The 18,547-nt window shown below is 33.7% G+C and overlaps 1 protein-coding gene across 1 annotated transcript; it reads left to right on the top strand.

The window, feature by feature from the left end:
* Positions 1 to 5,230: 5,230 nt before the first annotated feature.
* On the top strand, positions 5,231 to 17,877 carry LOC134707374 (arylsulfatase I-like). Its single transcript, XM_063567084.1, has 8 exons — positions 5,231 to 5,643; positions 7,579 to 7,765; positions 9,266 to 9,441; positions 10,069 to 10,180; positions 12,861 to 12,956; positions 14,596 to 14,839; positions 16,575 to 16,726; positions 17,264 to 17,877. The coding sequence occupies exons 1-8, from the start codon at positions 5,404 to 5,406 to the stop codon at positions 17,674 to 17,676; spliced, it is 1,620 nt and encodes a 539-aa protein (XP_063423154.1). The 5' UTR covers positions 5,231 to 5,403; the 3' UTR covers positions 17,677 to 17,877.
* Positions 17,878 to 18,547: the final 670 nt, after the last annotated feature.

The raw sequence follows: 18,547 nt of genomic DNA, 5'->3' as shown, positions 1-18,547 counted from the left end.
CTTATTCTGTACTACAGGAGTGTTTTCTAAGCTAACTCCCTTGTAAAGTAGTTGAACACATTATGTGCAGGCACCTAATGAAAAATCTGGAAAGACAGGAAGTTTTTGTTTAAATCATGAAACCATGGTTTCAGATCTGGCTACTCATTCGAAACCTAATTACTATTCACACTATAAAACGACTTCATGAAAGCATATGACAGTCTCCATGAATATCAATAATGTGGTCATTTTTATAAATTTCCTCTTACCAAACTTTGAAGTTTTTGAAATACTTAGGATTTTCTTATTCCAGGCATAGATTACCTTAGTCGTATTTGGCACAACTTTTTGGAATTTTGAATCCTCAATGCTCTTCAACTTTGTACTACTTGTTTGGCTTTAAAATATTTAAATATGAGCGTCACTGATGAGTCTTATGTAAATGAAACGCGCGTCTGGCGTACTAAATTATAATCCTGGTACTTTGATAACTATTGAATACTTTGAGGATACCAATAATGGCTTTAATACAACGCCATCGATTAATTGACGTTACACAAGAGCAGTGTTGAAACTCTCAACGCTCGGTGTGCGCACTACAGTGTCTTAAAAGTATGTTTACTCGATCACTGCTTTTACGAGGAAAAAGTTGAAATAATGCTCGCTGGAGTATCAAAACCCTTTGAGTTGTTCGTGACTTAAAATTCCACAATATTCATTATATGGTAATTGAGAAATTTCTTGGCAGTCATAATTCTTTTGGAAAGTGCTTTTCTTAATATTTGTCTGGTTCTTTAGCAGTAACCAGCCCCTTAATCTCTTTGTACAAAAATATTATCTTCCGTCTTTAGCGACTTGTAATCCAGTTTGGCGAGCATATTAGAGACCCAACTATTTTCTCTGGATTTGTAGTCTCCTGTAATTAATCTCACAGTTTGTTGATGTTCGAGGTGTGAAGGGGTCACATACTATTGCTCCATACTCCATTGTTGACCTGACGGGTACAAGTCAAATCGGCACCTGGTAAAATTCCTACACAGGAAGCCTAGTGCTTAGTTTGCCGTCTTCGCTATGTTGGAAATATTGGTAGTTCGTTTCAAGTCATCTAGAATTTGTTGGCCCAAGAATGGTTTATTTTAGACTTGTTGTAGAATATGTCTGTTTAAACTGTAATTTTTGGCTCTTGTTTTTTCATGCTTAGAATGTAGCATTTCTTTGTGTTGAACCACTTACCTCAATTATTTGCCCATACTCTTAGGTTCTAAAGATCTTCTTGGAGTGTGTCATGGTTTGTCTGTCTTTATCGGTCTGTGTAGTAGGAAGTCATCTGGAAGGTCATTTATATGTCAAAAGAAGAGTAACGGTTCTAGGACTGTGCCTTATGATACACCAGACTCCACTGTTACTTCTTTAGATTGTTCTACTTCTACTTTCATCTCTGTTTGTAAAGAACATATTCGGACAGTTGTGTATTTGACCTATATATTTCATATATTCGTCAGTTTTTTTTTAAAGCGCTTCTTATTGGGTACTGTGTCGAAGACTTTGGAGAAGTTTAGGATGGCAATGTCAGTGTGGAGATAGTTATCAAAGGTACCAGGATTATAATTTAGTACGCCAGACGCGCGTTCCGTCTATATAAGACTCAACCATTGTTAAAATGTCCTCTACCAAGTCAGGAATGTGACAGTTTCTTTTTAAAATTGTTCGTTTCTACGTATGTTCGTGTTTGTTTGTGTAGCAGTTCAGTGTTTCTTTGTTTTTTTTCTTATAGTTGATGTGTTTCCCTCAGTTTTGGTTTTTGTCCCGGATTTATTTTCGCTTAATCGATCTATGTCTTCTTAACAGCAGTATACTATTGTCGTCCTTATGTGCACGTGTTTTACTTTCAATGTTTACATTATTTTCCTTTTAATAACTGAACACGCTTACTCCATGCGTTGATAAAGGCAACAGAAGTATACCACTGTTCAAATGCCATAAAATCGCTTGAGAGAAAACAAATCCGGCCGGTTACAAACTAAAACTGACGGAAACACTGTTTAAGGTTTTGCCAAAGTGTCTTGTCGCTGGCAAATTACCAAACAGTTAATCTAGGAGCTTTACAGTTAATGCAACAACATATATTATAACAGCTTCATGTTTTAGATTCATACAGGACTGCAACATGGTGTTATCCATCCTAGACAAGCAATGGCCTACCACTTGAAATTCAAACTATAGCTGATAAGATGAAGTCGGCAGGTAATGCCACTCATGCAGTTGACAAATGGCATCTTGGATTTCGCAAAGAAGAATATTTGCCAACAAACAGAGGCTTTGACACATTCTTTGGTGGGTGCATTATATCATAAGTATTACTGTAGATTCATTATTATTCGTTGTATACCAATTTTCGTGGATTTCGTGGATACAGGTGAAGCACGCATTCAAATGTTCAACGAATTACATATTTTCAAAAGTCTTTGTATACAGCGATATGCAATACCACGAAATCAAATATCCACGAATAGGAAACTTTTCAGCATTCCACGAAAATTGATTACAACGACAATAAATGAATAATGTGTTTTTATTTATCAGAATCCAAATAGGATTACTCGACTTTTCAATTCCATCCGACGGCTTAAGACTGTATCAATCTTCAACACCCTTGAGGGAACCCTTGGGGTTAGGAATTTGACAAAAGTATTCAAGCCGACGAATACAAATTACCATGCAAGGTTATAAGATTTATCAAATACGCAATAAATCCTTGGTAACGGTCTTTAGCGAATGGTTAACTTAAGGAGAGACCTTCTATGCAGGAAAACATCTGTAAAATTATTTTGTCATTCTTGATCCTAAATGACTCAGTCGAGTTCATATTAAGGTTATATACATTTCGACGGTGCCAAAATCTTTAAAAAATGTATATCGTTTTGGAGGTCACTCATCGTTCCTTTTGAAGTCTCATCTCATTCAATTTACTAGTAAACTTTATATCATATTCATTTCATGTTATGCAATTAACATGTATTTCTTATCGTCTTTCTTTTCTTTTCTGTAAGGGCGTTTAACACTCCTATAATCAAAATATAGATTGGTAATCTAGTTGATGAATGATCGAAAACATTGACAAATGGAACTTTTTAATGCTTGCTAAATAAAGGCAACAATATTATACCGCTGTTTGAAACTCATAAATCGATTAAGAACAAAACAAACCCGGGTTACAAACTAAAACTAAGGGAAACGCATCAATTGTAAGAGGAGAACAACGGCATATTAGAAATAACATTAAAATATTATACACACAGATACGTACTATAATATAACAATGGCCATTTTCCTGACTTGAATTGTTCTTCACAGAAGTGCAATTGATCATTAGTTAAAAAAAAGTAAGCAGTCTAGTTAATATTAATAATAAAAACATATTGAAAAATTAAAAGAGAATTTGATTATATATGTTATAATAACATTAACGGTACCAATATTCCTGCACCAGATGCACATTTCGACAATGCATGTCTCTTGAGTGATGCTCGTGTCCAAAATATTAAAAATCCAAAGCTTATACAAAAGACGAAGAGCTTTAATCCAAAAGTTCCAAAAAGTATAGTCAAATCCGTGAAAGGAATCAGTGCTTTGCATGAGGGAGATACATTCCTTAATTTATAATAATTTCTAACATTTTGTAACAGCACATTTTAATGACACAAAACCATCCGTATTTTCATACCAGTACCAAAGTTCTGGCTACCGGGCTGGTGATGCCCAAGTGGTAGTTTGACTTCTTAATATGTTAAGAGATGAGAACTCCTTGACGTACTAGTTTTATTTATTTTCTAAAACAGAGAGATGAAACGCAAGGAAATCATTATCATAGGCCAAACAAAATAAGTCAACTCCATAGTCAAATAAAAAAGAAAAAACAATAAGAAAACAAATAAGTTACATCAAAAGATGATTGAGGAACACACCATGCCATACACAGAGGGTTGAACATAGGTGCTCATGACGTCCTACCAGATTTCACTCCACTAGTGGACCTGTCTTGTTATTCACTTGGTCTGATAAACTTCCTGATAATCTGATTGATATCTTGATTATTTATATTTCAAAGGCTATTTACTTGGAGCAGAAGATTATTACAATCATACAAGATTTGACAATACTGTGGTATGGATCTTCGAAATAACACTAAACCTGCAAAGGCAAACGGGGTATACTCGACACACTAATTCACCGAGAAAGTCGAAGGAATAATAAATGACCATGAGTCTTCTAAGGTGAATAAATACACAAATATTTTTTTATATTCAAGAACGTGATACAATTGTTTTATAATTATTTAGTTTTATTTGAGGTGACTTATAGGTCCATTGGGCCGGGTGTATAAATATTTTTCATATATTGTATGTTTATATTTTGTACATATTTACACATGTCACTTTAATAAATGATTTACTTACTTACTTACTTAACGGAAACGTCAAATGAACACCATTCCGAAGATCAGTACTGCACGTGTACAAAAACCAAACATTTGTAAAACTTCGTACAGCCTACTACAATGTATTAAAACCTAGACCACAAGCAAGTTTAAATATTGCGATATATGAAAATTATTGCATACAGTCAAGCAAACATACCATGACGTAGATATCATATATTGTTACTGCTATTAAGCGATACACACTAAGTCTTGGCAAAAATTAAACACATATTTCCGGGAAGATTTTTTTGTAAACACAACAAATAAGAGTTAGTTCAGTATTACAGAAATATCCAGGAATTTGTTCTTTAACAGGATAATCATTTAAAATACCGTCATTATTTACAAAATCAAAACCTCTGATTTTAATAAAGTTTTTTTTAAATTATCTTCAGGGCAATCAATTTTTAGAAGCAGTTAACAATAACAATATGCAATTATAATGTGAACAATTTCATACTCAGGACTGTACTTTTATGGTTTATCTTTTTAGTTAAAAGATATTGTCAGCAAACAGAAATCAAGTGCGTGATGACAAATACCAATTCAGGAATAGGTTTTCCTTAATTCGACAAATTAAAAATATAAATCATTTTTTTGCATTTTAAAACCGAATGTTAAAGCGACAATTTGAACGCGAGAAAAATCAATACATACACATTGTCCCATATCTATACTGATTATGTATTTTTAGTTGATAAGCAATTAAATAAAAAAGCTCTGTAAGACTCACTTTTCTTACAAGTTCAAATAAATGTACACACATTGTATAAATATTGGAGACAACACATACTTGATATAAGTTTAACATTTACAATTAATTGTTAAGGTTATTGAACCGTAACAAAACACCAAGCGTTGACATATGTGCACATCGTGAGATACGATTTTCATAAATACTGAGAAATAATGCCGTGTCGACGGTATGAAAAAGTTAAATTATGATACGAATAGCTATTGCTATATTGTGCTTCACAACTACGGTAAGGACAAAACGACAACCAAATATTCTGTTCATAATAGCCGACGATTATGGATATAATGACATTGGGTATCATGGATCAGAAATTAAGACACCAGTTCTAGATAGGCTGGCAGGAGATGGTGTAAAACTAGAGAATTACTATGTCCAGCCGATATGTTCACCTTCAAGGTCACAATTAATGACCGGTAGATACCAGGTAAGATGTTATGACAACCTAAGCCACGTGTTAGTTTACCTGTGGTTTTTATACCAAAACATTACACATTGTTACAGTACACACTATATATATATATATATACATGTCAATATTAGTATATGAAATTTGTGTATTCTCAACATACATGTGCAGAACTAGTAAATTTACAAAAAGCATATTGAATATAACGTCCAGTCTATATATATTGTTAATATCAAAATGTTTGGAGAATAAATAGCCTTTTTGGTAATTTATATGCAAGTAATTATTTTCTCATCACATATTTCAATGCAAAATAACATGGAAATCGACAGTTATTTGATTTATTAAATTAAATCCATCAATACCTTATGTATACAAACGAATAATTTATAATAAAGAAAATAAAAGTGAGTGATAAAAATTTGCATTTATAAATGCAAGGCAAGTTTGCATATTTTAGGAATGGATTTCTGATGATATATCATAATAGTTCATCAAAAGTACCAGGATTATAATATAGTACGTCAGACGCGCGTTTCGTCTACATAAGACTCATCAGTGACGCTCATATCAAAATAATTATAAAGCCAAGCAAGTAAAAAGTTGAAGAGCATTGAGGATCAACAATTCCAAAGAGTTGTGTCAAGTACGGCTAAGGTAATCTATTCCTGGGACAAGAAAATTCTTACTTTTTCGAAAAATTCAAAGTTTTGTAAACAGGAAATTTATAAAAATGACCACATATTTGATATTCATGTCAACATCATATGTTGATTTAGTGAATATAAAAATAGGAAGATGTGGTATGAGTGCCAATGAGATATCTCTCCATCTATGTCACAATTTATAAAATTAAACCATTATAGGTCAAGGTACAGTCTTCAACACGGAGCCTTGGTTCACACCTAACAGAAAGCTATTAAGAGCCCTCAAATATTACTTAACTTAGTGTACAACCACTCAAACGAGAAAACCAACGGTCTAATCTATATAAAAAAACGAAAAACGAGAAAAACTTATGAACTACATTAACAAACGACATCTACTGAACATCAAAATACCTATTATATTATATTAGACAAAATCGATAGACCAAAGGACAACGGTTCTAAAAGTCAGCGTACGGCCTTAAAGATCCTTACATAATGGGTTTATCTCACTTCATTGTAAGCTATAATAGGCCCTGCTATACTCAAATGTGAAATAATTCTAAATAAAAAACAACCAACGCGGACACTCACTGGATTATAGGTATATGGTTTTAAACAGACACAAAGATTAATTCGAGGTTTAATATGTTTAGAGCTCTCCCCTCGCCTAACCTAGGCAAGTACTGAATCAACTCGACAAAAAAAACTGCATAAAAAGGTTGGAAGGGGGCTTGAGTTTTAAGATAGGAACACAAAACAAATAAATAAATAAAACATCTAGTAAAAAGACAAAAGACAAAATATTGGAAATTTGGTTTTATAGTACTCACAGAATAGAAATAAGCTTTCGTACAAAAGTAAACCGAAAAAGAAATTGTAAAAGGTCATTGAAAAAAATATTGATTGCAAAAAACTTGTCATTATAAACTCGTCATAGAAATAAATTTTAGCATAACCATATACTAGCAAAGGGACATAGAAAACATAAGTCGAAAAGACATTATCATGACTAAAACAAAAACAGAATCTACAAACGTCGGTCTACATTGCTTCACAGAAAATCTTGGGTAGAAGTAAGATCTGTCCGACTAAGAGCATTACTTTGCGTATCAGGACGTTAAACATCCCCAACTAACTTAAGTAACTAATTAAGAATTAGATAGAATAAAGTGTACACAAAAGAAAAAAGAGACTTGCTTCCACTTTAGTTGCACATATTTCATAATCGCTTATTAAAATTTATTAGCAATGCTTCCACTATGAATGCTTTCATATAGAATAAGCAACCAATCCGATTTTTCAGATACATACAGGAATACAACACGGCATATTTTGGCCATTGCAGCCAAACGGCCTTCCACTACAAGATCCAACCTTGGCAGATAAATTTAGAGAAGCAGGCTATTCCACTCATGCTGTAGGTAAATGGCATCTTGGATTCTTCAAAGAGGAATATTTACCAACAAACAGAGGATTTGACACATTTTTCGGTACGTAGTTAATATAAATATAATTTGTTTCTTTTCCCCTAGATCAAGCACTCTGCTTTACGAAGGCAGTATTTCAATTATGAAGTAACTGTGTTCATGCAAATATATGCAGCAACATTCTAGAAGTATTTGCATATGAAATATAATGTATCTCGGATACCACAAGATACGTTAAGAAGTTGTTTCCATAGAGAATATCTAGAATTGTCTTACTGTGGTAAGATGCCAAGAAGGAAAGTTTAGATGGTAAAACTTAAACCATCAAATGAAACGTCTAAGGTCTTTTTACCATCACGTAATATCTGTTTCCCTTCCAAGTTCTTGACTTGTTAAACATTTCAATTGCAATATCTATAATACTAAAATTACGAGGTCCAATTTGTCAGCCGTCATCACGTAAAAACGACGAATCAAAGAATTCAACTTTATATATAACTAATATAGTACAAAAGTGTAGATTAAAAGTTACACCACTCAAGGCCCTTTTGTTTTCCACGTAATTGATATTGCCAATAATTAAGAAGTTACGGGTCGAGTCCGATACCGATACCAATAGTATATTCACCTGTTACCTATTACCTTATCTGTATATTCCGCATCTGACAGGCGCACCAACAAACGGTGTATTCAGAATTAATATACTATATACACGGGTCATAATCATAGGGTTGACACTACTAAATTTTCAAATTGTAACCTATTGCAATATTTTTATCAGTTAGACTTTCTAAGATAACAATACGAATACTAAAAATCTGGACTAAAAATAAGGTGTATAAGTACATTTTCAATTTGTTAGCGGGCATGACGTAAAACAGCGAATCAAAGAATTCAACTTTATTTATAACTTATATAGGACATTGCTGTTGATTAAAAAATACTCCATTCCAGGACCTTTTGTTTTCCAAATAATTAATATTACCAATAATTGATAAGTTCCAGTTCGACGGGTTCAAACAGAAAGATTTGAAATCTTTATCAGATGATAATACTAATACTAAAATAAGGCTTGCGCATAGTTATATACTTTAATTCAGTCACGGACCCGCGATATCACGGGTGTGTTCTAGTTAATTCAAAAAAATCACGGAATTCTTATTTTTTTGAGAAACAAATTCGCGGTAAATAGTCTGCTCCTTTATGGCGTCTTACAAAAATCTCTCAAAAAGGACTGAAAAACAAAAATTACTGTTTCGATAACAATGTTGAATCTGCAATTTGATCGTTAAAAAAAGAACTTAATATAGCTTTGAACGCGAATCAATTCTTCCTTCTTCCATTGCGGACCCTATAAATAAATCTATGCTCTAGTGATCTTTTCTGTCTACGGACAGATGAATATCGAATATCACATTCAAATGAAAAGTTAATTAAGTTGTCACAAAACTACCTAGTATAATACTTTCAATTTCATGTTTTTCAACATTGTATGCGAAACTACTTCTATCACATAAGTAAGTAATACAAAATATCTTATTAATAAGATTCTTCGAATTGAAGGTATTCTTAATGGAAAAGCCGATCATTACCAGTACAATGACTCGGCAATGGGAATAAATGGACTGGATCTAAGGGATGGAATTCAGAGAGTAAATAATGAATATAGAGGACAATATTCTACTAATTTGTACACGAAGAAAGCTGTCGAAATTGTAGAAAAACATGATTCAGAAAAAGTACGTATTGTCCCTCTTAACCAGTCCTCTCCTGTCTATGTGGAAACTATTTCGTAACCTTTACTTATTATCCAGTGTTTTTTGATTTAAAACAATGGAAAGTAAAATATATATTAATTTCATTGTAACCATGGAAAACAAAAAGTAATAGCTTTCATTCAGTTTTTGATTTGTTAATAAAAGGCAATATCTCTACTATCATGTTAGAGTAAAATACATTCGAATTATTCTTGGGTCTTGTTTTGTATAAATAGCAATTACATGATGTTTAATCACACAGATGTTCTACAATTATTTCAAATAACTACTTACAAGTTCGTTTTACTTAACACATGTTCAACCCTGCATTTATAAAAGATATTCAGCAAATTGAAAGGATTGCTTTTATGGGGAAATAAAACACAATAATCTGTAAATCATTGCAAATTCGCATTATGGAGACAATTGTGAATTGGATTGGTTTTAAGGTTTTTGAATTACAAGTTTCAACTTTGTGTGAAAATAAGGTGCACTGTATCCTTTCATATGATGATATTGAAGTGTTCTTAGTTCAAGTGAACATGTAAAATAATTATAAAACAATAATTAATTTAGTGTTTATCATGTTTAAAATATCATTTTTGCTAGCCGTTATTTATGTACCTGTCATATCAAGCAGTTCATTTACCATTACAAGTTCCAGACAAGTATCTGAGACAGTACGGACATATCAAAGATATGGACAGAAAAATCTATGCAGGTAAACACTAATACTGGAGATAATTGTTGTTTTACATGCTTGTTGACCCTTTTATAGTTTGAAATTCCACATACAAACCTGTAAATATAGCTTTTGACTGATTTAATTCATCGTACGTGAACAAGCCTGCAATATTCAGATTCTTTTGCTGTATTTCATTTGACCTTTCTTTTAATATATTGGATACATTTGACCTTTTTAATATATTGGATACACAGTGCACTTTAAATGTATATAATAAAATTGTAATTTGTTGTGAAGTCGTGGTAAGTAAAATTAACTGAATTTACGACAAACAAAACACAGGTGGTCTACAAGGTTGGCCATTTAGCTTTGTCACCATGCAGACAAAACACAGGTGGTCTACAAGGTTAGCCATTTAGCTTTGACAGACAAAACACATGTAGTTTTTAAGGTTAGCCATTTAGCTCTGTCACCATACAGACAAAACACAGGTGGTCTACAAGGTTAGCCATTTAGCTCTGTCACCATACAGACAAAATACAGGTGGTCTACAAGGTTAGCCATTTAGCTCTGTCACCATACAGACAAAACAAAGGTGGTCTACAAGGTTAGCCATTTAGCTCTGTCACCATACGGACAAAACACAGGTAGTCTTCAAGGTTAGTCATTTAGCTCTGTCACCATACAGACAAAACACAGGTGGTCTACAAGGTTAGCCATATAGCTCTGTCACCATACAGACAAAACACCGGTGGTCTACAAGGTTAGCCATATAGCTATGTCACCATACAGACAAAACACAGGTGGTCTACAAGGTTAGCCGTTAAGCTCTGTCACCATACAGACAACACAGAGGTGGTCTACAAGGTTAGCCGTTAAGCTCTGTCACCATACAGACAAAACAGAGGTGGTCTACAAGGTTAGCCATTTAGCTCTGTCACCATACAGACAAAACACAGGTAGTCTTCAAGGTTAGCCATTTAGCTCTGTCACCATACATACAAAACACAGGTGGTCTACAAGGTTATCCATTTAGCTCTGTCACCATACAGACAAAACACAGGTGGTCTACAAGGTTAGCCATTTAGCTCTGTCACCATACAGACAAAACACAGGTAGTCTTCAAGGTTAGCCATTTAGCTCTGTCACCATACATACAAAACACAGGTGGTCTACAAGGTTATCCATTTAGCTCTGTCACCATACAGACAAAACACAGGTGGTCTACAAGGTTATCCATTTAGCTCTGTCACCATACAGACAAAACACAGGTAGCCTACAAGGTTAGCCATTTAGCTCTGTCACTATACAGACAAAACACAGGTGGTCTACAAGGTAAGCCATATAGCTCTGTCACCATACAGACAAAACACAGGTTGCCTACAAGGTTAGTCATTTAGCTCTGTCACCATACAGACAAAACACAGGTGGTCTACAAGGTTAGCCATATAGCTCTGTCACCATACAGACAAAACACCGGTGGTCTACAAGGTTAGCCATATAGCTATGTCACCATACAGACAAATTACAGGTGGTCTACAAGGTTAGCCGTTAAGCTCTGTCACCATACAGACAACACAGAGGTGGTCTACAAGGTAAGCCATATAGCTCTGTCACCATACAGACAAAACACAGGTGGTCTACAAGGTTAGCCATATAGCTCTGTCACCATACAGACAAAACACAGGTGGTCTACAAGGTTAGCCGTTAAGCTCTGTCACCATACAGACAAAACAGAGGTGGTCTACAAGGTTAGCCATTTAGCTCTGTCACCATACAGACAAAACACAGGTAGTCTTCAAGGTTAGCCATTTAGCTCTGTCACCATACATACAAAACACAGGTGGTCTACAAGGTTATCCATTTAGCTCTGTCACCATACAGACAAAACACAGGTGGTCTACAAGGTTATCCATTTAGCTCTGTCACCATACAGACAAAATACAGGTAGCCTTCAAGGTTAGCCATTTAGCTCTGTCACTATACAGACAAAACACAGGTGGCCTAGAAGGTAAGCCATATAGCTCTGTCACCATACAGACAAAACACAGGTGGTCTACAAGGTTAGCCATTTAGCTCTGTCACCATACAGACAAAACACAGGTGGTCTACAAGGTTAGCCATTTAGCTCTGTCACCATACAGACAAAACACAGGTAGTCTACAAGGTTAGCCATTTAGCTCTGTCACCATACAGACAAAACACATATAGTCTTCAAGGTAAGCCATTTAGCTCTGTCACCATACAGACAATACCGATAAATAAAAGCAATACTCGGCTAACGAAAGCTATATTTGTATAGCCTAGTTGTTCGAGTGGTAGTTGGATGGATACAGTGCAGGCGAATTCGCTCCGATAGGTCAGATGCATTGGTCGAATCCCGATGAGGGACACATCTTTTTTGTGTTTATCTTGCAATAAAAGTTAGAAAAAAGAAGACTCAATATTTAATGTTTCATGCAGCTGTACCATTTTGCAGTTAAAGTCAGTCAAATCAACCTGGTTTTAGATGGGCATGGCTAAAATAAAAAAAATGGTGTAATAACAATCAAAATAAAATCATATACTAGTACAAGTATATTGGATATTTTTATTTTAATTTTATACCGATTGTATATGAAAGGGGCGAATTGTATAATTTTATGCCATGATACAGCAACACATCAAAGTCCCTGAAATACGTCTACTCGTCTAAAAGCTGTCTCTTTCGTTATAGGTATGACATCGGCAATGGACGAGGGAATAGGCGATGTTGTGATGTCTTTCCAGTCCAAAGGGTTATGGCAAGACACATTGGTGGTCTTCACAACAGGTACACATAACGGCAAGAAGTTAAATGTGATATCGCCGACGGTGGAGATTGTGTCTTTAGTTTTATATGTTGTGTGTTGTGTTCTACTGTTTGCCTTTTGGTCTTTTCTTTTTTAGCCATGGCGTTGTTAGTTTATTTTCGACTTTAATATGACTAATTTTTTGGATAATATCTTTTCAAGGTATCTGAATTTTACAAATTTTTCAAATAAAAAAGATTGAAGGTCAAAGTCAAGGTAAACAATAAGCCTTGACCGTTAGGTCAACTTTCAGGTCATTGAATGGACAACATCTCCCACGTGATTTTTATTTTGTATCTGTCACTGTTTTAAAGCTATTTAAATAACAATGTCAAAATTCTATTACAAAATACAAAAAATGACGCTTTTATGTTTCCATAGCAACCGCCCTATCAACCGTTTTCCCATACCTTTATTGATAAATTATACATTTATTATACTTGTATCATTTGTTGTGGATGCAAAAGTGTAAAATTATGTCATGCAAAATGCCTATAATTTGCTTTCTTGAATTTATTGAAAACTCCACTCTTTAAATCAGTGCTGTTTCCTTCTTCCCCTTTTTTCAGATGATTTTTTATCTTTCATAAATAGTTTTATTTTATGTCAAACCAAAAGTCAAATATATTTTTAAAACTTGAAATGTGTGCTTGATAACTGCTCTAAATATATCAATTGTGTTTGTTAAAATGTGCATTTTTGAGGCAAATCCAAAGGGACCCGTTACCCTGGCAACGGGGGCGTAAACAAATTGTTTGTTAACATATTTCTTGTTTGTTTATCGATAGCTTCCAACAAACCAAATTTCAAGAAAATCTGAGTGTATGCGTGCCACAACTTGGTTGGTGGTAACAGAGAATTGATATTTATCAGACAAAGAGAAAGTCCAACTTGTAGTGGTTGGTGTGTTGTATAGTCCACTATTTGTTTTTTAAGATTCCGGTTACTTATTTCTGGTACATATGCGAGAATAGACTATTTATACAAATATATACATCAAGTGTTATATATGATTATTCAAAACGTTCGGAAATACAATAATACCCAAAAACTAACCACACGCACCATCGCATTTTCAAAAGTTATCTTCAGACTTGTACAGTATTTGTTTTTTGTTGCACTTGATATAATTTTTTATTATACTTCACGTTAAAATGCCATATTTTGATTGGCTAAGACGAGGGTGACAATTTTTTTGAATGTTACCCTCTCGTCTAAACCAATCAAAAATCGACAATTTAAAGGACAATGGATTGAATTTACATCAAGTTGTTCAATAAAATGCTTAAGTTTTACGTTTTGGATCAAATTTTACTATTTAACAGTAAAAATAAATTAAAAAACATCTTGTTGTTTATGTCTAATACTCGTAACGTTGTTATGTACATGACGTCATATAAAATCCTTTTGAAATAAAATTAATCTGTAAAAGACAAAAACGGTAGGACGTTCAGTATAATAAATTAAATAACACATATCTGAGAGGGTGATAGAGCAGATTGTTACCCCTCGAAAAGACATTGTCAACCTTGGCTTCGCCTCAGTTGACAATGTTTTCTCGGGGTACCAATCTGCTCTATCACCCTCTCAGCCATGTGTTATTTATATAATGTTTCACAGACAATGGAGGACAAGTGTTGTACGGTGGAGATAACTGGCCATTAAGGGGATGGAAAGGTTCCCTGTGGGAAGGAGGTGTCAAAGCTGTTGGATTTGTTCATGGTCAAATGATACAAAAGAAAGGCGCCATTTCAAAAGAACTAATCCATATTTCTGATTGGTTTCCAACTTTAATTAATCTCGCAAATGGATCATTGAAAAGAACGAATCCGCTTGACGGTGTGGACCAGTGGAGAACAATAAGGTATAGAGTATTTGTTAATGTGGCCATTTGTTTAACATATAACGCTTGTACCTCACCAACGCGTGTTAATATACTTTATCAAAATCACTGAAATGAGATTAGGATCTCTGAAAGAATTTTTTGTGTCTTTTAAACGACGAAAAACTCTGCTTTCACCTTCATTGAGACACGATATCATATTCCTACAATACATTCATCGGTTTCAGTCAATCATGGCAGCAGGCATACAATCTTTCAAATGTGAAATGTTTCCCTCCTACTTTGATATGTTAGTAAACCACATTTGAACAATATAAAATAAAAAAAACTAATGTATGATTGATAAGTAAGTGTCCGTCCCAAGTCAGGAGTCTGTAATTCAGTGGTTGTCGTTTGATTATGTGTTACATATTTGTTTTTCGTTCATTTTTTCAAGATAAATAAGGCCGTTAGTTTTCTCGTTTGAATTGTTTTACATTGTCATTTCGGGGCCTTTTATATCTGACTATAAGGTATGGACTTTGCTCATTGTTGAAGGCCGTACGGTGACCTTAAGTTTGTAATTTCTGTGTCTTTTTGGTCTCTTGTGGAGAGTTGTCTCATTGGTCACCGTAACACCTCAACAATGAGAAAAACCAATACCTATTGACATCCTATTTACAAGTGGTAGGGTATACAAATGAACAACTCTCCACCAGTGTTCAAATGACATAAAAGTTAAAGTTGACAACTAAAGGTCACCGTACGGCCTTCCGAAATTTGCCAAAATATGACTTATTGATATCCTATCTATATGTGCTTTATTACCGCTTTGTTTAGGAATTGATATGTCTCTGTCACATTTCTTCACAACTTTAAGTAATTAGGATTCAGAGCATTGATGTACTGGATAGTTATTCTAACTTATCTAAGTTGCTCATAGTAACTCACAAGTTGTAATATCAACAATATATGTCCCTTTGAAATCAATGATATAATGGTTTCGATACAAGGCGAATGAGTGAGTCTTAGTGAAGTTACAATCAAGCTTTTGTTTTGAATGAATGCATGAATTATTCTCGCTGCGTTGAATACCCGTAAGTGGCTTTTGGTTGATTTCTGCTCTTTGACAGGGTTGTCGTCTCTTTGAAACATTTTCCGTTCTAATTCTCTATTCCATAAAACTAGTAAATGAATTTGTTCTGAAGGATTAAATTTTGGTCACAATATGTACATATTTTTACAGGTCTTTATCCAAGCTAAATATGTTTGATGTGATTAAGTTATAAAAGGTGTTTTGATTGTGCTTCAAATTGTAAAATGTTATATGAAATCAAAATTAAAAGAAAAGAAGTTAGAAATCAAATAAACATACTATTCGCTTATCAATCTTTACCAAAAGTTAAAAATTTCCTTTGAATTTTGTCTAGGTTTTGCTATAGTTATTTTTACCATTTTTGTTTCAACCGATTGCCAATGTTAGTTTTAAGGTTTGTATTTTGATACTATTCTATTATGACTGAATAAATTTGCATTATATTTTGCAGTAAAACTAGTAACATTTAATGTTAAAAACTGAAAGACAGACTAGTGAATTAATTTTTATTATCAAAAATTATGATCAACAGATAACAATAGATTTATCTATTCTAGATCAAAATCGTTACAATTGGAATAGAATTGGATTAAATTGGTCGAGTTTTGTCATACTTTTAAATTGGTTTATTGGTATCCAGAATGCAATAACGTAGTGCATATGTTTATTTCTTTAAACTAGTTACGGTGAACAAAGTCAACGAAAGACTATTCTACACAACATTGATCCATTATTTTCCCATGCTGGAGAACGAAAATCTGATAATCAGTTCGATACCAGAGAAAGAGCAGCACTTCGACATAATGAATGGAAAATTATTACAGGCGATCCAGGTATGAACCTCGAAAAGTTCAATTTATTGATTTAGTCAACAATTTACCACAATTTTCGTCAATAGCCAGTTTTTATAAATTTATCATCATAGGCAATGTACAAACACACTGATAGAAAGGCACAATTCCACCAAAGTGGAAGGAAATCAAAAGTGGTGTCCATCGGATTCACATTTCTATGTAACTACTGTCTAGATAGGCCAATTAATAGTCTTACATATGATCTAATCACGAGTTCGAGGATATAACATTTTCTATGAGATGTACGCCCAGTCTTTGTCTTTTGTTGTTTCGACAGCATATGTTGACTGCACATTTTTTTATATGTTCAATAAATATTATAAAATACTTCTTTTTATTCAATTGTGTAAGACCATGCTTTTGATTTTATGTAATAAATTACTGTCTTCTTATACCAACAAAACCAAATAAAGAACAACAGAACATTTGTGTAATTTAATAAATAAGCCAGAGAAATTGAAGACTCCGAAGTTTGAATAAAAAAATAAGATTTTAACATTTCTCGATATATTGTAGGAAATGGATCGTGGATTTATACTTCAATTCGAGGACGGAACCAGAATAAACTATATGCAAGGCCAAATGATAAAAACGTTTGGCTTTTTAACATTGAGAATGACCCATATGAAAAGCATGACTTATCTACCAAAAGACCAGAGGTTGTGAGAGATTTACTTGAGATGTTGGCAAAATTCGCATTGACTTCGGTACCTTGCTTTTATCCTGAAAATGACTTCATGGCCGATCCGAAATACCATGAGGGATATTGGGGTCCCTGGATTCAAAGTCAAGAGATCACGGAAGAACTTAAACTTCCTTCTAACACGAAGATATTTAGATATTCATTTCTGTCGATTTTTATTCTTGTGCTATATTGTCTTTATTATCGATATAAGAAAAAGCGTTCACACAAATTAAATCCACATTAGATATGAAAAAGGTCGAAACGGAGTATTTGTGTGAGAGAGAAATGAGAAAATGTAATAAAAAATGTTTGAAATATTTTGGAAAATGTGTGCGAAAGTTTGATTTTCATGTGCGGGAACTATAGTTTTTAAGGTTCGAATGAATGTAAACAACTTCAACGTATAAATAAAGTTTTAAACCATTAAAACAAACTTATAAAAAGATGTGCTATGTCACTATTTTTGAGTGCTTTGTTAATCAATATATGACGTGTAGTCCGCAAGAGGCCAATCGCATTTAAAGCCTGAATTATGCTACTTTTGAGATAATAAAATCCAAAAGTATTCAAATAATGAGACAGTAGATTAACTTTGCCTGATGAAATTTTATATGCCCTGAACCTCTCAGGGTTTAAACTAACATCGAATGAAAGGTTACCACATATTTCAATGTAAACAATATGCGCATGTAAATTTACTGGTAACATACCCAAGTTGTGTCTCTGTGAGATGGAACAAAGAGAGCATAACTGGGAACCAGTATGTAAACAAAATTAATTTTCTATGAATATTCAACATCTCCCCAAAAGAGGCTGTATTTACAAAGTAAAACCTAAACGATTTTAGGTGTTCTGCATTAACTGACCATAGACGAATTTAGTTGTTCTCCATTTAATGGCCACAGACGATTTAAGTTGTTCTGCATTTACTGACCTGGACGGGTAAGACGTACTGCATTAACTGATATCAGACGGTTTGATAATTGATCTGGTATAAACTGACATAAGGCGGAATTAGCTGTTCCGTATTAAGTAACCTGTAACGTTTTAGTAATTCTACATAACCTGACTTGACTTATGTGGTTTGAGCTGATTTTCATTTTTTTTATGGTTTC

The sequence above is a fragment of the Mytilus trossulus genome, chromosome 2 (assembly GCF_036588685.1).
Source record: "Mytilus trossulus isolate FHL-02 chromosome 2, PNRI_Mtr1.1.1.hap1, whole genome shotgun sequence".
Taxonomy (NCBI): domain Eukaryota; kingdom Metazoa; phylum Mollusca; class Bivalvia; order Mytilida; family Mytilidae; genus Mytilus; species Mytilus trossulus.
The sequence above is the reverse complement of the archived record's forward strand: the minus strand, read 5'-3'. Positions and strand labels throughout refer to the sequence as shown.

Excerpts from the sequence above, each read along its gene's own strand:
- LOC134707374 (XM_063567084.1), top strand. The coding sequence starts at position 5,404 with ATGATACGAATAGCTATTGCTATATTGTGCTTCACAACTACGGTAAGG. Across the intron at positions 7,766-9,265 it reads AGGATTTGACACATTTTTCG|GTATTCTTAATGGAAAAGCC; the intron begins GTACGTAGTTAA and ends TTCGAATTGAAG. Across the intron at positions 16,727-17,263 it reads AATTATTACAGGCGATCCAG|GAAATGGATCGTGGATTTAT; the intron begins GTATGAACCTCG and ends GATATATTGTAG.